At 37.4% G+C, this 20823-nt stretch overlaps 1 protein-coding gene across 1 annotated transcript; it reads right to left on the bottom strand.

Moving 5' to 3' along the window:
* Positions 1–7177: 7177 nt before the first annotated feature.
* LOC113296202 lies at positions 7178–19122 on the bottom strand. Its single transcript, XM_026544528.1, has 6 exons — positions 19064–19122; positions 7947–8106; positions 7769–7840; positions 7640–7675; positions 7445–7528; positions 7178–7249 (listed from the first exon to the last, which is right to left on the bottom strand). Exons 1-6 carry the CDS (start codon positions 19120–19122, stop codon positions 7178–7180), a joined length of 483 nt encoding a protein of 160 aa, XP_026400313.1.
* Between the last annotated feature and the right edge of the window lie 1701 nt (positions 19123–20823).

Below are 20823 nucleotides of genomic sequence, written 5' to 3'. Positions count from 1 at the left end.
ACTACAACAACTTTGAAATCACATCAAATTTTTGGCGCCGCCGACGCGGATTAGTGCTTAGGTAGAATTTTTAGGTTTTTTTTATTTCATTTGTTCTTTTTACGTTTCTTTGGGTGTGTCTTTGTATACAGGTTTGAAGTTGGATACTAAAGACTTGGAATGAAAGCTTAAAGCTAAAAGAGAAGGAAAAAGACAAAGAAAAAAAAAAGCGAAAGAAAAAATTAGAAAAAAAAGAGAGAATTTATTTTATTTTTTTAGAGACCTTCCATTTTTTGTAATTGTTATTATTATTTATTTTATTTTTTTATTTCTTTTCTTTTGCACTTTATTTGGACTTTGGACTTGGACAATTATTATTTATTTTTATTTTTTTAAACCCTAAGGAAGGGTACATTAAATATAAAACTGTTTGCAGGGAAGGACGACGATTATAATGTCGTCTCGGCCCCTCGGGTTCGCACATGACATAGGAGTCGTGGCCCGAGTCGACTTCAGCGGTTCTGCGCCCTTCTGTTACGGGAGGTAATCTTTCGAAACACCCGCGAATTCCATGTCAGCGGTTTTATTGTATGCATTAAGGTGAATATATGCTGAGGATTTGAATACGGTTGTTTTGATTTCCTAGCAAAGGGCAAGGTCTGGCCAAATTAAGATAAGGACTCGGATTTCATCACCGTTTCCTTCTTGCCCGCCTTAGGAAAATGAAACCAAACGCGAACCTAAGCTTAAAATTTTGATTAGAACGAGACCTATAGGGTAACGAGCTTAATAGGAAAGTCGTTCGAAAAATATTGGTTACTCTTTTGAGCATACTTTAAAGTTCATGATGGTTTCTGCGAGTTGAATGCGTGACTGCGCCGCCTTATAATACCGGTGAGACCTTGGGTATCAAATCTCCTCGCAGCTTCCCTCGTCTCAATTCAACTTACTTAAACTCGGATTGATTCCAGAGAGGTTTGCTCAGATTATAACGAATTCCTTTTCGAAAGATTAGAAGCTGGTCTAGAAACAATCTAAGTGGAGCCATCATGCTTTTTGTTTGCTAGAAATCTTTAGGTTTGTTTTGGTGGAGTCAGCCTGTTGTGTGTTTGCTTAGAACCCCCCTTCCTTTAGGATTTTTTTTTTCTAGTGTATGCCCGAAAGGGCTTGGAAAATAAATACTTTTGGCCGTTTGATTAGTGACGAGCCTAGAAGTTCTTCTTGTGAAAGCGGGGAGCTCGAAGACTCTTCTTTTGAGAGCCCTGTTTTTGGAAACTTTAGTTTTGAGAATCCTTCTCTTCGTGAGGAAAGTACCCTAGTACTTCTGTTGTGCCAGTGATGGCAACTTTGAAAGATTACATGTTCCCTACTAGGTCTACCCGAGCCTCTTGCATTAAATTTCCAGCCATTACGTCTAATTTCGAGATAAAACCTAGTATTCTTCAGATGATCCCTATGTTCTTAGGGAAAGATGATGAGAACCCTTATTTTTATATTAGGGACTTTGAAGAAATTTGCGGGACAATTAGAATAAAAGACCTTACTGATGAAGTCTTGAAACTTAAGATATTTCCCTTTTCCTTGAGAGATAAAGCCAAGACCTGGCTGAACAACCTATCATTCGAATCCATTGAAACATGGCAGGAACTTGTTGCTGCTTTCTATATGAAATTCTACCCTAAGCATAAAACTGCAGTTGTTAGGCAGAAAATTAGTTCCAGTGTGCAACAAGAGGGAGAGTCTCTTTATAGGTTTTTAGAGAGATTCAATGATCTCCTATACCATTGCCCTCGCCATGGATTGGATAAGATGAAACTAGTAGAAATTGTTTATGATGGTTTAGACTATTCGACCAAAACCATGGTCAAGTCTATGTGCGCTGGTGAGTTCACTAGTAGAAATGCCGATGATGCTTTTACCTTCTTAGTAGTTATTGCTGAAAAATCCCAACAATGAGAGTCTTTTGTTGAACCCCCTAAAATACTCTTGGTCAATAGAAGTAGCACCAATGTGGTATATATAAGCTTCGGGTCAGATGCTAAGTTTGCTGCTTTGTCTAGAAGGTTAGAAGCATTGGAATTGAATCAGCCTAACATAGGTCTCTTGTTGAAACTGATGATAGTATTAGAGCCTCTCAAGTCTCTAGTTGTGGAGTAGAACACAATAACTCGTTTTGGGAAGGTCATGTTAGTGAAGTCCAAGCCCATGCTGTCTATAACAATGTTAGGTTCGAGAACCGTCAGAAGTTTGACCCATACTCAGAGACCTACAACCCTGGTTAGAGAAACCATCCTAATTTTTCTTGGTCCAAGGGCCAGAATCAAGGTCAGCCTAGTAATACTTAGCCTCCCCCATGTTTTGGTTATACTCAGAACCCTTCAGGTCAAACCCAGTTTCAGAACACTTCTGAGAAAAAGATCTCTACCTTAGAAGAAGCTCTTACTATGTTAGTAAAGAACCATGATATGTTATCAGCTAACCACCTTAGATTTCAACAAGAAACCATGCAGAACCATAAGGATAATTCCCAGACTCTTGCTAAATTAGAACTTCAAATCGGCCAAATAGCTAAGTATTTAAGTGAGAGAGAAGAAGGTAAGTTTCCTAGTCAAACTCAAGCCAATCCTAGGGGGGTCCATCAAATATCTTTAGTTGGTGAGGAATTATAAAACCATGTGAACTCGATAAAAACCCTCAGGAGCGGTAAAACAGTAGACAATAAGGTAGCCATGCCTAGTGAACATACTGTAGTTCCACCCTCTACTTCCCTAGAGGAACCCATAACTGAGGAAACTGAAACAATTTCTAAGGAGTCCCAAGAAATTCATGATAGGACTATCTTTGTGCCTACAGCCCCATATCCTCAGTTGTTAACCCCAACAAATAAGGAGTCAACTTTCAACGAGATAACAGAAATATTTAAGCAGGTCAACATCAACATTCCTTTATTAGAAGCAATTAGGCAGATGCCTGCTTATGCCAAATTCCTTAAAGATCTTTGTACAAGAAAGCGTAAGCTTAATGTTCATAAGAAAGCCTTTTTAGCTGGTCAAGTAAGTTCAATTCTTCTAAACCAAACACACCCTAAGTATAAGGACCCTGGATGCCCTACCATATCTTGTGCAATTGGTAACCACACTGTCGATAAGGGATTACTTGACTTAGGAGCTAGTGTTAACTTACTCTCGTATCATGTATACACCCATCTAGGTCTTGGTAAGTTGAAACCGACCAAAATGACACTACAATTAGCTGATAGGTTTGTCAAAGTCCCTCGTGGTGTCATAGAGGATGTTCTTATTGAGGTTGATAAGTTTATTTATCCGGTGGATTTTGTTGTTTTAGATACCCAGCCAGTTCAGGACCCAAGTGCTCAAATCCCGGTGATTTTAGGTCGCCCATTTTTAGCCACATCTAACGTTGTCATCAAATTAGAACCGGACTTATGAACATATCCTTTGGTAATATGACCACTGAACTAAATGTCTTTAATGTTACTAGAAAACCTTCTGAGAATGATGAATTAGAAGAAGTGAATATGATTAGCACTTTAGTTCAGGATTTAGTTCAGGATAATTGGCACGATACTCTATTGGGAGATTCTTTAGATGAATTTTAGGAAACCATTCTCTTAGACTAGATGTGTGATCAATCTTCAGAAGAAACCCTTGAGTATTTTAAAGACTCTACGGACCCTGAAATTCAGGAAATAGTGTTAGGTATTTTTGAGAGTAATGATAACCATAAGATTGGGGGTGGAGAATTGGAAGAATCTCTTGAGTATTTTAAGGATTCTAAAGATCCGGAAATTCAAGCAATAGTTAGAGGTTTGTCTGTGAGTAGTGAAAACCCTAAGTTTGGGGGTAGTGATGGTTCTTATGATTGTCACGTATCCCTAACTAGAGTCCCTAACTTGGGACTCGAGCTTTGTGCATCTGAGATATCACTTGAGTTTATTCATACTCCGCAACCCGATCCACCTAATACTGTCCAGGAGGTAACCCAGGTATTAGAGACTCGTTTTTTCGGATGAATCTATTTTTCGAGACACACATATGAAGTTCAATTACGCGCCGCAGATAAACCCAGTTGTCTTGACATAAACCTTAGATGAGGACGTGCTCCTTCTTTTCATTTTTCTAAACCAGTGCAGTTGTCTCATACTGGTGTCATCTCTATTTGGTCTTATGGACCCACAATTGTTTCGATTATTGATATATGACTTTGGAAGGTGAAAATCCTTTTTGAGGTATTTGATGTCTGGCTGAAGACTTTAAACTTAGCACTTCTTGGGAGGTAACCCAATATTCTTGCGACACGGTAATATATTTCCTTATCTCTTTTGCTTCAAGTGGTAACAGTTTCTCCTTGTTCATGCTTTTAATTTTATCTTTAGAACATTGAGGACAATGTTAGATTTAAGTTTGGGGGTATTTTAGTAGCATTTTTGAAACTTCAAGCGTCACATGGTATCCGGTTAGCTAAGTTTACATACTGTTTTTCACCGAAAAGATAGAAATTAGAATGCTAGAGATAACAATCTATTGAGACATTAGAGAAAAAGACATTGAGATCCTTGAAATTCATGAGAGAACTTGTTCCTTTTAGAGGGTAACCGTGATGGACCTAACATACATGATGGAAATGCAAGTAGGTCAGGAAATGCCAGAAAGACAAAGCAACCTCTCTCAGTAGAAACTTATCATCATCAACAAGCGGAGCGACATCAAAATCTATGAAGAAAGTTGAAGACGTTTTAGGTATTAGAAACAACAATAGAAAAGAATAATTCAAAAATCAAAGTTGAAGTTATAAGAGAAAATGATATAAGTTGTTAGAATCCATGATACCAAGACATCACAAGTTGCGAAGATCCAAGTTTTGAAAGTCCTTCTCTCATGGCCATGTAAATTGTTGTCTTGTAATTTTTGTTTCCAAAAAAAAAAAAAAAAGTGAAAAAAATCATCGTTACGTTTTGTTCAATAAGGCCAAAGGGAAGTAGAAATTTATAAGTCAAGGAAGAAATCGAAGAGAAAAGTTAATTGTCAAGGTTCTATAAGGTTCGATAGTTTATCATCAACAGTTGAAGACCGAAGAAGACATTGTTTCTACTGAGCACTATGAGAAAGTCGAAGAAAGATACATTTGGTTACTTTGTTAGTCCGCTTTCAATCTGGCACAAGATCTTTCTAGCACTGGTTTAACTCATCACACGTAATTATTCCAGCTGTGTAGCAGATGTCCCTCTCATCTTTATCTCTCTCCTAATCTTATCCAGCTATAAAGGAGCGGACGCATCTTACAATGTTTATCTAGCTGTGTAGCGGATATCTCTTTATCTAGCAGTGTTGCGGATGTGTCTCCCCTTTTCTTCAGTCAGCTTTAGAGCTGACACCTTTAATTTCTCTGGCATTCTAGTTACTTGGAGATAGGTTGAGAATATGTATGTCCTCATAGCTCTTTGGATACTTGTGACCAATTAGAAGTAATGGTTTTGTGGGTACACCTCTGGTAAACCCTCCCGAGATTAACTCGGTTTTATTTTTTTATTAGTTTTGCTCGAGGACTCACTACGGGAAAAATCATCATTGACGACACAATATAAGCGTTGCAGTACCCCTACGACAACTCCATTTCATGCATTGTGGAACGGGGGTATTGTAGAAAGTCCAAGTTTTTCTACAATGGTTGACAAGTGTTGTAAAGGGTGATGTGATTCATGGTTCGACAATAGTATGTCAATGTTGTGATTCTCTTTCGATTTTTTTTGATAACCTAACACAACTCTTGCTTGTATTGTAGAAAAATCGTGGACAACATAAGTAGCATATCGTAGAAATTTTTAACACAACACTTATTAGTATTGTGAATATTACAGTTAGTACACTTGTTAGCATTGTAGAAGTACCTTGATACAACTATACTATGTGTAGTAGGACTATCTTGGACAACACATAGTTATGATTGTAAATAAACTATTTTACAATACTTGTGAATAAGATCAAACCCATATTTCAGAATATATATTTCACTTTTGTCACTACTATTTGTGAAATGTAAAGAAACAACTAGATTAAACTGAAATGTAAATAAACAATTGGATTAAACTGAAAGACTCATTCAAATTAAACCAAACCCAGAATTAAATCATTCACATACCAATGTGATATACACAAAACATACCAAAAAGTGGCAGTGATATGTTTGTTACCAAAAGTTAAGTCTCCAAAAAGATCACAAAAGATTAAGAAGTCTATTGGTAGATTATTCTATCTTTGGGCCATGTGATAAAATTTGAAACAGCATCATGAACAGTTCTGACTTCTGAAGTAGCTTGGTAGACAAGAGCATCATCCACATAAGAAACCTTCACACATACAGTGTAGGCTCCAAAACCTTCACACATACAATTTCATAACCCTAATTTCTCCTCTTTCCCCACATAACAAACCTTCACACAAACCTTTTGTTACTGCTGCACCACATCCTTGAGATTTTGTGAAAAGTCATGCACTATCAGTTGACATTCCGTAGACAAACTAAGAATATCTCGGCACCAAGGCTCAACGACAGGCGGTGTCTGTATTGGAGCTGCATCTCTTGAACGCATAGGAGATTGTAAACCAGACCTCCAAGCCATGTTCATCCAGTTAAGATTATGGACTTTGAACTCGAGACCATGCCTGCTGGTGTTCTAAATCTCTAGCATGAATGGCATCCCTGCACAACCAGAAAAGGTCACGCTCAAACAAACATATCACAGTTTTAAAACCCATATTTGCACTTGACCAACCATTAACAAAGAAACTGCAACAGGGTTAAGGCATGCAATAATAAAAAAGTGAAGGAAAGAAAAAATATTCCACCAAAACTTTGTAATGTCATTGTCTCACACAAGCCATAAGCGAGAGCTGAAGTTGAAACAAACTCGAGCTTAAGCTATTAAGCTTACTAGAGCTGAAAATGTAACAGTTCTGTGCAAGTACTGCAAGGTTAATGTTTATAATCTTTAGCTACTCTAAAATATTTAGACTTAAATCTTCTTCTGAAACAAACAAATTTATTTTCTTTATAGATGACACACAGATGTTCATAGTATTTAACAAACGGCAGGGTAGAAAAGAGCAACTGCGCCTCAATTAAAAAACAGGCAGTGCCTCTCTCAATAGTTAGCAGATGTCAATACCATAGGCTATAATTATGGATTGTTAGACTCAATCCATGGACAATCAATAAAAAAGCCACATTCACTACTTAAGATCAAATGCACCTACAAAAAAAATAAAACATGGAACTCCTGTATGTGTGTGAACGAAGAACATAGTACAACTACAAATGATGTGATATACGACATTTTAAAATGCTGAAAAAAATCAACTGCACTGCCAAAATCTACTCAAAGAATTATACCAACTAACATAGCCAGTGAATACAAACAAAATAAGTATGTGGGAGAGCAACAAACATGCTTGTGCATCGGTGCTCCACCATATGCAACAACGACTTTAACACTAGTCTGATAAGGGAACTTTTTCGCTTCATCATGTATCTACAGGACCACAAAACCAAAAATGAGTAATTAGAAATTATAAAAGTGTATCTACATCACTAATAACAATCATTAAACAGAAACTCAAACAAAGAACTTAGCAATTTTCACCTGGCAAGACAACTCTCTAGATACCCTCCTCTCCTCCTTCAATTTCAGTAGCACTTAATTCAGCAAATTTGTCAGCAACATCAAATGGGTTTGGCTCATAAGTCCTTCTCCCACCACCACCACTACTACCACCACCACTAGCACTCCATCTACCTCCTCCTCTTCCACTAGCACCACCTCTAGGTCTAACTCAGGCGGTACCTGAAATTGCAAATCAAACACCATTATGTTAAAACAATGACAAAGAAAAAAAAAGTAAAAAACACAAAGTGAAAAATCCCAAACATTATACACAAATAATACTTACAATCCAAATATTGTCAACACCACCAAGTACAACAGCAGCAAGCTTTGATCTAAAAGGATTCCAGACTTTGTACCCAATCACTTTACTACCACCTTTCATTCCACCACTACCACGACCTCCTCCTTTGATGCCTCCTCTGCCTCTACCACCACCACGGCCTCTAATTTTTCAAATCAAACATTCCCATCTCTAATCCTTCCCTGAAACCTCAATTTCAATTTCAGTCACTTGATTCAATTACATCCAAGAACCCTAATATCTATTTTGGGAAAGAACAGAAACCCTAGCTTCTCTAATCTTCATTAAAACTCACACATCAATCACTAAAACTTCCTCATCATACTGTGTTCACAAAACCCATCTTTAATTTCTCCATTTCTAACTCAATTAACAATTCACTGAGAAAACCCTAGTTCTCGATTCATAACAGGACTCAATCTTCTTCTTCATAATTAGCAGAAACACCAACTCCTTCTTTTATACATCCTCACGGTTTAAATTTCCTCAAGCCATACCTCAATTTCACCTCTCGATTTTCAACTGAAGAAGAGCAGGGAAGAACGAACGAAAAAGAAAAAAGAAGAGAGAATAAGAAGAGAAAATGAGTTTCAAAGAAGCCATTGCAATTTGAAAGAAGCGATCTACAACTTCCGTAAGTTTTTTTACATAAGAGAGTGATCGAGAAATAGATTCCGTGGTGAGTTAGGGTTTTCTTTTGCAAGGGAGGCGGAAGATGAGGTTAGAGACGAAGATAAGAGAGGAAAATGAATAAACTGTGAGAAATTTTCTTGTGATCTTCTATATACTTATCTTTAAACGGCCAAGATTTGATTTAAATATGGTCATATGGATTAGGGATATCTTTGGACGGTGGAGATTTGATTTAAGACTGTCATACGGATCAAGGAAAGTGTGTTTTCTTTGTGCTTTTTCTATGTGCTTCCGGGTTGAATTTCGACTAGTCACATAAGTCGTGAAGTAATTTCTACTATCCATACATGTCATGAAGTATCTTTAGTTCACATTGGAAGACTCGGGTTCTCAGAATACACCATTGAAATCGATAAATATGAAGCTCTTCGTGTGTGTTTTTGTTATTTTTTTTTGTGCTTTCGATTTGTGTTTTTGTGCTTTCTTTTTTTGCTTTCGGTTTATTTCAACTAGGGTTAGCAAGATACATCATCGAAATTGATAAATATGAAGCTCAATGTCGATTCGAACTTCAAATATGGCATAATGGCATACGAACTATGAATCAGGAAGCTCCAGGAGGGTTCTGACTTCAAGCTTAGCATGATACATCATCGAAATTGATAAATATGAATCTCAATGTCGATTCGAACTTCAAATTAGGTATAACGACAAATAAAGTATGAATCATGAAGCTCCAGGAGGGTTCTGACTTCAAACTTGGCATGATACATCATAGAAATCAATAATAAATATAAATCTCAGAGTCGATTTAAATTTAAAATATGGTATAACGACATAGAAACTATGAATCATGAAGCTCCAGGAGAGTTCTGACTTTAAACGTAGCATGATATATCATCGAAATCGATAAATATGAAGCTTAGAGTCGATTCGAACTTCAATTATGGTATAACGACAGAGAAACTGTGAATCATGAAGTTCCGGGAGAGTTCTGACTTCTAACGTAGCATGATATATCATCGAAATCGATAAATATGAAGCTCAAAGTCGATTCGAACTTCAAATATGGTATAACGACATAGAAACTATGAACCAAGAAGCTCTGGGAGGGTTCTGACTTCAGACTTAGCATAATACATCATCGAAACCGATAAATATAAAGCTCGGTATCGATTTGAACTTCAAATATGGTATAACGACATAAAAACTATGAACCAAGAAGCCCTGAGAGGGTTATGACTTCAAACATGGCAAGATACATCATCGAAATCGATAATTATGAAGCTCAGTGTCGATTCGAACTTCAAATGTGGCATAATGGCATACACACAATGAATCAGGAAGCTACAGGAGGGTTTTGACTTCAAACTTAGCATTATACATCATCGAAATCGATAAATATGAATCTCAATGTCGATTCGAACTTCAAATTCGGTATAACGGCAAACAAACTATGAATCATGAAGCTTCAGGAGGGTTCTAACTTCAAACTTGGCATGATACATCATCGAAATCGATAAATATGAATCTCAGAGTCGATTCGAACTTCAAATATGGTATAACAACATAGAAACTATGAATCATGAAGCTCTGGGAGAGTTCTGACTTCAAACTTAGCATGATACATCATCGAATCGATAAATTTGAAGCTCAATGTCGGTTTGAACTTCCTAAGAACGATGAATTCATTCATCTACAGCTAAGATTCCATCGGAATATTCTCCGAAACCTTAAACACACCACAAATTTGTTAACTTCGACATTGAACCTGGCTACGAGCTCAAAACCTGGCCGCGAGTAGACTACAATAAGTCGGAAACTGCATAATAACGATGAATCCACCCATCTACAAGTAACATTTCATCGATATTCTCCGAAACCTTAAACACACCACAAATTAGACAGTGAACCAGGCTCTGAGCTCGATAGTTGGTCGTGAGTGGACTATTATAAGTCGAAAACTTTATAAGAACTATGAATTCACCAATCTACAGATAAGATTCCATCAGAATATTCCCCAAAACCTAAAATACACCATAAATTCGTCAACTTCGATACTGGACCTGGATCCGAGATTGAAACCTGGCTGCGAATGGAGTATTATAAGTTGGGAACTTCGTAATAACGATGCATTCACCCATCTACATGTAAGATTCTATCTGGATATTCCCCGAGACCTTATACACACCACAAATTCAACACTGAACCAGGCTCCGACCTCGAAAGATGGCCGCAAGTGGACTATTATAAGTCAGAAACTTCATAAGAACGATGAATTCACACATCTACGGATAAGATTCCATTAGAATATTCCCCCAAATCTAAAACACACCTCAAATTCGTCAACTTCGACACTGGACTTGGATCCGAGAACGAAATCTGGCCGCGAGTGGACTATTATAAGGCAAGAACTTGGTAAGAACGATGAATTCACCCATCTACAGGTAAGATTCCATCGGAATATCCCCCGAAACCTTAACCACAAATTCAACATTGAACCAGGCTCCGAGATCGAAACCTGGCCGCGAGTGGACCATTATAAGTCGGAAACTTCTACATATTGTATGCATACCGTGCTCAAAGATCGAAACCTGGCCGCGAGTTGACTACTATAAGTCAGAAACTTGGTAAGAACGACGAATTCATCCATTTACAGGTAAGATTCCTTCGAGATATTCTACGAAACATTAAAAAAATCCTATTTCTGCATATTGTATGCGTACCCGGATCCAAGATCAAAACCTGGCCGTCGAATCCCCCAAACCTCATTTTTTTCCCACATTCTATATTTTAACTTCAACAACACTTATAAGTGTTGTTATACGTTTCTATTAAAAAAAAAAAAAAAAACTAAACTTGTGAACTGTAAGGATGGTTGATGAGCTAGACATCCATGCATTAGGTTCATGTTCGAATCTCTCCTCTAACGTATTTTTCATTATCATATTTTTGTGTTCTTCAACAACACTTGTGAGAATTGTGATAGGCTAAGTCACTACACTTATGAAACAAAGTTGTTATACCTAAATGTCGTCACAACAGTTTTGCTAAAGGAGTTGTCGTTTGTTTTCTTAGCGCAACCCCTTGTTCCTAAGGGTTGGTAGTGATGATATACGACAACTCTTGCTTTGAAACCAGTTGTAAAACATAGGACTTTCTACGATGTATAGTGAAGTGTTGTAAATCTCCAGTTGTAGATGTATATTTTTCCCGTAGTGACTAGCAAATAATAAGTTTGGGGGTATTTGATAGACACATTTTTGTGTCTAATTTGTCCTCAATGTTCTGTATTGTTAGTACTCGATTTCGTACTTATTATGGTGTTTTATGTTTATGTAGATGTTTTTGGAAAAATAAGCTCTTGCGGCAAAATTGGCTCGAAAAGTGGTGTTTTACACCCCATGGTGAAGTACTAAAGGCACCCCAGAAATGCGATGAAGGAATCCCAGAAAAATTACTATTTACGCCCAAAAATACTATTTGCACCCCAGGGCAAGTGCTAAAGTGACACCCGTACAGGATTAGGGGGAGGACATTTTCTTCCCAAAATTCAAAAATGAAAAAAGGCGGGAAAAATGGCCGAGTTTTCGATCGGATTTTGGAGGAGTTTTTGTGTGATTCAATTGCTGAAACTTCATGGGTAGTTGTGATATGTCCTAACAAAGCTATTATGGGTGTTTGTTTCGATCGAATTTGGCTGAAAAATCCGTGAGAAGAAAACAGGGCAGCACGTACACGGAAGAAAATATTCACGGGATTACAACGAGTTAGACGTGTGTTGCTCGTGTTTGGAAGAACCTAACCAATATTTGGAGTGTGAAGAAGTTAAATATGTCAATATGGAAGCTTCAGAACGCGTGAAAATCAATATCAGTGATAAAAATGAAAAGAAAATAATCTGAGCAAATGAAGATTATTTGGAGTTAATGGAGGAGATTCAATATCTCAATCACGTATAAATATGTTCACAAGGTATCATTGAACAGGTGTCGAGAGTCTGGGGGGCTGAGGAGAGCCAGAGAAGAAGAAATTCGAGTTTTCCCAAACTCGGTTTCTGCTGTTGCTGCTGCTGATGAATATGAGGAACACGAAGAACAGACTCGCCAGGACAGTCGTTTTCCAACAGTGAGAATGACACATAGGCGTGGGTCGTAGAGATACTGCATCTGTGACCATTACTATTTATCGTTTATTCTGTGACGCCTTTTGTGCGTCGCAGATTACAGTTTCACACCATTTTCTCCTTTTCTCTCCATTGTAAACACCATTTGAGCTATAAATAAATCTTTTGAGATGTTTTCATCATGATGAGCTAAACCCAACGCTGGAACGACGGAGGAAACCAAAATTCATCATGCGGTAAATTCATTTAATTCTTTATTTGACAAAAAAAATTCTTAATTATTTGTCATTTCGTTTGATGCTTTATGCTTAGGATTAATTCTTTTGATATGCCATGTTTAAGATTTACAATTAATATTTTAAGAATCTATCTTAGGCAAAGAAATAGAGTCAAAATACTTGTTGAATGAGCTATAATGGTTTAGAATAAATAGGTGAATCGCATGAATTTGAATATTTGGTGGAATCCTAGTCCCATTACCTCTCGCCCACTTTGTTAACATTATTTGTATATTTATTGTTATTAAATTTAAAAATCGAACCTTCAAAATCTTGAACGAACTTTACTACTACAACAACTTTGAAATCACATCAGTCTAATGGTCTGGTCTCAAATTTTTTTTTGGTATCTCAATCACTCTATTTCACCCTAGCAAAGGTAATAACTTGAATCGTGTGCCCCACCAAATCACTTAGAAACATATTTAAAAGAAAAATCAAAAAGAAGTGAAAAGGACTCAACGAGATAAGGTGAAACTATCATGTTATTTCTAACACCTGAGCTCTGTGCTTTTATGAATAGACTCTTTTAGATGTTGCCATCTAATCAGATTGGTTCCTCAACTCCTACAACCAAAATGCTTCCATCCACTTAGATTGGTTAGTGCCATCCTTAATAAGTATAAATTTCTAGGCTCTAGAGTTTATTTATTGCCAACAAAAAGGTAACAAAAAGTTTCTACCCCACCCCCAAACTTAAATATAACATTGTTCTCAATGTTTCTAGTGAAAGAATAGTATCAAAAAGTATAAATAACATGAGGAAATAGTAAATAGAGAAGTCGGAAAGATAGTACCTGGGTGAAGTGTAACAAAAAAAAACTACAAAATATTGTACAACATACAAACCGCCTCGATGGTCAATCAAGGTAAACAGGGTCCTCCAGAGGTACCTCTTCAACATCACCTGTAGGAAAAGGCTCTAAAAAGGGCTTCAATCTCTGACCGTTAACCTTCGAAGAACTACTACCATCTGGTGTCTCAATTTCAATAGCCCCATGAGGAAAAACAGTACAGACCACAAAAGGACCTGTCCACCGATAGTGCAACTTCCCGGGAAATAGATGCAAACGAGTGTCATACAGAAGAACTTTTTGACATGGAGAAAATGACTTTCGTAAAATATTCTTATCATGCACAAGTTTCATTTTGTTCTTATACTCCTTAGCGCTATCGTATGCATCCCTACGAATCTCATCCAACTCATTGAGCTGGAGTTTTCTGTGAACTCCTGCCTTGTCAAGTGAAAAGTTTAAGTTCTTAACAGCCTAATAGGCTCTATGCTCTAACTCAACCGGAAGGTGACATGCCTTTCCAAATATTAGAAGGTAAGGTGACATTCTAATGGGTGCCTTAAACGCAATACGGTAAGCCCATAAGGCATCAGTAAGCCTCGACGACCAGTTTTTCCTATTGGGATTAACTTTTTTCTCTAAAATACGCTTAATTTCCATATTGGAGACCTCTACATGACCACTAGTCTGTGGGTGATACGGGGTAGCTACTTTGTGGGTAATACCATATTGTTTCATTAAAAGAGCAAACGGTCTATTACGAAAGTGTGAGCCTCCATCACTAATTATAGCTCGCGGTGTACCAAAACGTGTAAGTATATTCTCTTTCAAAAACTGGACTATGACCCTGTGGTCATTTGTTTTACACGGAACCGCCTCAACCCACTTAGACACATAGTGTACAGCGACAAGTATGTAAAGATAACCCAAATAATTAGGAAATGGGACCATAAAATCAATGCCCCACACATCAAAGACCTCAATCACTAAAATAGGGTTCAAGGGAATCATATTTCTACGGGAAATGGTCCCTAATATCTGGCAACGATCACAAGAAACACAATGATTATGAGAGTCCTTAAACAACGAAGGCCAATAAAAACCACACTGCAATATCTTGGCAGCGGTCTTCTTAGCACTAAAATGACCCCCACATGCATGTTCATGACAAAAGGAGATAATACTGGACTGGTCACTCTCAGGTATACATCTCCTAATAATCTGGTCTGGACAATACTTAAATAGATAAGGATCGTCCCAAGAGAAATGCTTAACCTCGGCTAAAAACCTAGAACAATCTTGTTTACCCCAATGTTGAGGTATTCGACCAGTAACAAGATAATTCACTATATTTGCATACCAAGGTGATTGGGAAACAGAGAACAATTGTTCATCAGGAAAGCTATCCCTTATAGGAAGGGAATCATTATGTGAACTTACAACTAGCCTAGACAAGTGGTATGCTACCACATTTTTTGCACCCTTTTTGTCTCTAATGTCTGGAGAAAATTCTTGTAACAATAGGATCCATCTAATCAATCTAGGTTTGGCATCCTTCTTAGACAAAAGGTATTTTAAAGCAGCATGATCAGTATAGATTACGATCTTAGAACCTAATAGGTAGGATCTAAACTTATCCAGGGAAAACACGATGGCTAAGAGTTCCTTCTCGGTAGTTGTGTAGTTCATTTGGGCATCATTCAGAGTTTTGCTAGCATAGTAAATCACATGGATTAATTTGTTTTCCCGTTGTCCTAACACAACGCCTATAGCATAATCTGAAGCATCACACATAATTTCAAAAGGTAAGTTCCAGTTAGGTGCCTGGACTATCGGGGCAGTAGTGAGTAAATTCTTAAGCTTCTCAAAAGCCTCTAAACAAGCATCATCAAATACAAACTTAACATCTTTTGCAAGTAAGTTGCAAATAGGTCTAGAAATCAAGCTAAAATCCTTAATCAATCGACGATAAAAACCTGCATGCCCTAGGAATGACCTAATATCTTTTACGGTTTTGGGAACATGTAAAGTCTTAATAAGGTCAACTTTGGCTTTATCTACCTCTATACCCTTTGAAGACACAATGTGCCCTAACACAATTCCTGATTTAACCATGAAATGGCATTTTTCCCAATTAAGCACTAAATTCTTTTCCTTACACCTAGTCAACACTAATGTCAAATGATGCAAGCACTCATAAAAAGATGAACCAAACACTGAAAAATCATCCATAAAGACCTCTAAAAACCGTTCTACCATATCAGAAAATATGCTCATCATACAACGCTGAAAAGTCGCAGGGGCATTACAAAGCCCAAAAGGCATGCGTCTATACGCAAAGGTACCAAAGGGACAGGTAAAAGTGGTTTTCTCCTGGTCTTCTAGGGAAATAACGATCTGATTATATCCGGAGTAGCCATCTAAGAAGCAATAATGACTATGTCCAACTAATCTCTCTAGCATTTGGTCGATAAAAGGAAGGGGAAAGTGATCCTTCCTTGTGACCTTGTTCAATTTCCTGTAGTCGATACAGACACGCCATCCCGTGGTCACTCGGGTTGGGATTAACTCATTGTTATCATTCTGGACTACAGTGATACTTGATTTCTTGGGAACAACCTGAACAGGACTGACCCACTTACTATCTGAAATTGGGTATATAATACCCACATCTAACAACTTACGCACCTCTTTTCGAACTATTTCTTTCATGTTGGGGTTCAATCGACGTTGCATATCCCTAGAAGGTTTGGAATCTTCCTCTAAATGAATCTGATGCATACACATAGTAGGACTTATACCCTTAATGTCTGCTATAGTCCACCCTAAAGCTTCCTTATTTTCTTGAAGAACATTTACTAGCCTACTTTCCTGATCACTATCCAAATCGGAAGCCACAATCATAGGTAAAGTTTCAGATGGGCCTAAAAACACATACTTAAGAGTATCGGGTAGTGGTTTAAGGTCCAACTTAGGAGGCTCTTCTAAAGAAGGAATTATGGTAGTCTCAGAAACTGGTAATGGTTCGAACCTAGCTTTCCATCTATCAGTGTCTAACACAGGGGTAGAATCTAATAGAGAATTCACTTGTTCAATGGTGTTATCATCGTCAAAATCTAAACCAAAATGGGATAGACAACTTTCTAATGGGTCTTCAGACAAGATGTTTGGTAATGACTCCTGAAATAAGGCTTCTATCATATTCACCTCTTCAACACACGTGTCATCTAGCTCAGCAGGTAGCTTACTGACATTAAAAATTTTCATTTCCATAGTCATATTACCATGGATAAATTCATCACACCATTTCGACAGTTTATGATCGCATTAGACGTAGCTAAGAATGGGCGACCTAAAATCACAGGTAACTGGTTCTCTGGGTCAGGGACAGGTTGGGTATCTAGCACAACAAAGTCATCTGGATAAATAAACTTGTCGACCTCAATGAGAACATCCTCGATCACACATCGAGGGATTTTAACAGACCTATCAGCTAACTGCAATGTCATCTGAGTAGGTTTCATTTCACCAAGTCCTATCTGTAAGTACACATGGTACGGTAGTAATTTCACACTGGCTCCTAAGTCAAGTAAAGCTTTTTCTACCCGAAAATTACCTATTGTGCAAGCAATGGTAGGTAAACCTGGGTCTTTGTACTTTGGAGTTGTGGTGTTCTGAATGATTGAACTTACGTGACTAGCTAAAAAGACTTTTTTATGGACGCTAAGTTTACGCTTTCGCGTACACATATCCTTAAGGAACTTGGCATAAGCAGGAATTTTCCTAATTGCATATAATAAAGGAAGGTTTATGGTAAATTGCTTAAAAACCTCCAATATGTCATTAAAGTTTGATTTCTTGTTTGTTGGTACTAACAGTTGAGGAAATGGGGCTCTAGGCACAGAATCAGACCTCTCAGGAACTGGATCATAAATTTTGTCAGTCCCTTCAGCTAGTGGTCCGGAGGAGTGAACTACAGTATGTTCACTATCGGGTATGCTTACCTGATTGTCTACTACTCTACCACTCCTAAGGGTTCTAATAGCATTCAACTGATTCGATGGTTTTGCACCTACTTCATGAACTCCTCTAGGATTGGGATTAGTCTGACTAGGGAAACTGCCGTTATCTCTCTCACTTAAGGTCTTATCTATTTGGACAATTTGAAGTTCTAACTTAGCAAGGGTCTGAGCATTAGTTTGAAAGTTCTGGTTGGTTTCCTGTTGAAAACTAGCTTGGATCTTAAACAACATTTCCTGGGTCTGTGTTAACATTTCCTGGCTCTTTTTCAATACACTAAAAGATTCCTCTAAGCTAGTCATTCTATTGTCTGAAGGAATCTGAAACTGTCCTGACGAGTTTTTACCAAAACCTGGAGGAACATTAGAATTACTAATCTGACCTTGACTCTGACCCTTAGACCATGAAAGGTTTGGATGGTTTCTCCAACCAGGATTATAGGTTTCTGAATATGGGTCAAACTTTTGATGATTATCAAATCTAGTGTTATTATAAAGAGCATTGGCTTGCTCTTCATTATTCTGGCCTTCCCAAACATGCTCCAATCTACCACTAGTGTGACCCACTTCTAAAGCTTCTAACCTCTTTGTTATAGCAGCAATTTTGGCATCTGATTCATAGCCTCCTTCTACCCTATTAACATTTCCTCTACCTAGAAGAATTGTTTTATGGGGTCCCCTATTATTTTCCCATTGTTGGGTTTTCTCGGCGATTTCACTCAAAAATGTCATCGCCTCATCAACTGTTTGGTTTTCAAACCCACCTGTACACATAGATTCTACTGTGGTTGTAGTGGAATAGTCTAAACCCTCATAAAGGATCTGTACTAGCCTAACCTTTTCTAAACCATGATGAGGACATTGGGCTAATAGATCATTGAACCTTTCCAAATACCTATACAAATATTCTCCCTCTTGTTGAGAAAACGTGCAGATTTGCGTCCTAATAGACGATGTTTTGTGCCTAGGGAAAAACTTGTTCAAAAAGGCAGAGGTAAGTTGTTCATATGTTTCAATTGAACCAGAAGCCAAACTATATAGCCACGATTTAGCTTTATCTTTCAGGGAAAAAGGAAATAACCTAAGTTTCAAAGCATCATCATCAAGGTTTCTAATCTTTAGGGTACTACAAATTTCCTCAAAGTCCCTAACATGGAAATAGGGGTTTTCATTTTCTTTCCCTAAGAAGATTGGGAGCAGTTGTAAGGTCCCAGGTTTAAGTTCATAATTTGCTTCTATTTCAGCTAACCTGATACACGAGGGACGAGTGTTCCTAGTCGGGTTCAACAAAGCTTTCAAAGTTTCCATTCCTGGCACTGGCGGAATATCAGGGATTGTCTCCTCAAACGGATGCTCAAAAACAGACTCTTCAAAAAATGTACTTTCTAAATTGAGGTAATCGAGACGCTTAGAACTACTAGGTTTCTCTTTAACAAATCTACCTAGGGCGTCTCTTTTACGTTCAGGCATGCAAAAGATCACGGAAGGGAATTCTATTCAATCACAAAACAAGGCTGACTCAACCAAATCAAACCTAATGATTTCTAGCAAACAAAAAGCATGATGACTCCACTTAGATTTTTTTTAGACCATCTCTTATTCTTTCGAAAAGGAATTCGTTACAATCTGATCAAACCTCTCTGGAATCAATCCGAGTTAAAGTAAGTTGAATAGAGACGAGGGAAGCTAGGAGTAGCTTTGATACCCAAGGTCTCACCGGCGTTTCTAGGCGGCGTATTCAACTTCCAGAATTTCATGAACTTTAAAGCATGCTCAAAAGAGTAACCAATATTCTTCGAACGACTGTCCTAGTAAGCTCGTTACCTTATCGGTCTTGTTCTATTCCAAATTTTAAGCTTAGGTTCGCGTTAACTTTCGTTTTCCTTAGGAGGGCAAGAAGAGAACGGTGATGAAATCCGAACCCTTATCTTGTACGGCCAGTCCTTTCCCTTTACTAGGAAATTAAAGCAGCCGTTTTCAGTTCCTCAACATATATGCAAACGAAGGAGTCCAGTAACTCGCTGACAGGGGATTTGCGAGTGTTCAGAATTTCACCTCCCGTTCCAGACGGGGGATGAACCGTTGTCGTCGACTCGGGACACGACTCCTATGTCATGTACGAACCCGAGGGGCTGAGTAGATATCGTAATCGACGTCCTTCTCTGCACACAGTTTATATTTAAACTACCCTTCCGTAGGGTTTAAAAATAATGTCCCAAAGTTTAAAGTCCAAAGTGCAAAAAGAAAAGAAAAATTACAAAAATAATACTAAACCCTAATACAATTTTTTTTTTGTTTTATTTTAATTAAAATAAAATTGTCTTCTTTTCCGTTCCTTTTGCTTTAATCTTTAGCTCCAAGTCTTTACGAAATCACCAACTCATTGGCTCAATTTTCTTTATGTTCCAAAACCTGTAGACAAAAGATAAATACCCAAAAACGTAAAATCTAAGAAAAATAGTAAAAACCTAAAAAGTAAAAAAAAAATTAATATAAAATCCTAAAAGCAAATCCGCGTCGGCGACGCCAAAAATTGATATAATTTTGAAAGTGGTTTTAAAAATGGTTCGATCCTCAGACTTGCGAAGGGTGAAATATAGACTTAAATTTTAAAACTTAAATAGAAATCACTGTAAAAGTTTAGCAAACACTATCAAGATGATATCAATATTAAAAGACAACTGAGGCTAAGATTCCACTATTTACCAAGTTCAAAGTGATTTAATCCGATCTTTATATTCATGCAATTTCTCATTCAAATTGATTCTTATTATTGCAACAAGCAGATTTTCAAAAGTAATAATTGTAAATACCAAGTATGAAGCATCAAAAGTCTTTAACTAAGCATACTCCATCAAAATAGATCACAATCACTCAAATAAAAATAGTTTTCAATGTTAGTTCAAGGCAAATAATCATAATAAAAATTTCAATAAATAGATAAAAGAGAATATACCACTTCTTGTTGGAAAAATAGCTTCCTCTACTGCCTCAGCAATGGGGTTTAGC

The sequence above is a fragment of the Papaver somniferum genome, chromosome 7, assembly GCF_003573695.1.
Source record: "Papaver somniferum cultivar HN1 chromosome 7, ASM357369v1, whole genome shotgun sequence".
NCBI classification, from domain to species: domain Eukaryota; kingdom Viridiplantae; phylum Streptophyta; class Magnoliopsida; order Ranunculales; family Papaveraceae; genus Papaver; species Papaver somniferum.
The sequence above is the reverse complement of the archived record's forward strand: the minus strand, read 5'-3'. Positions and strand labels throughout refer to the sequence as shown.

Bases quoted from the DNA above. Each gene is read 5' to 3' on its own strand.
- LOC113296202 (XM_026544528.1), bottom strand. From the start codon at position 19,122: ATGGAAACTTTGAAAGCTTTGTTGAACCCGACTAGGAACACTCGTCCC. The intron at 8,107-19,063 runs GTTAGCTGAAAT...TTGAAAAATTAG, and splicing joins ACTCGTCCCTCGTGTATCAG to AGGCCGTGGTGGTGGTAGAG. The intron at 7,676-7,768 runs GTAGTAGTGGTG...CTGAAATTGAAG, and splicing joins ATGGAGTGCTAGTGGTGGTG to GAGGAGAGGAGGGTATCTAG.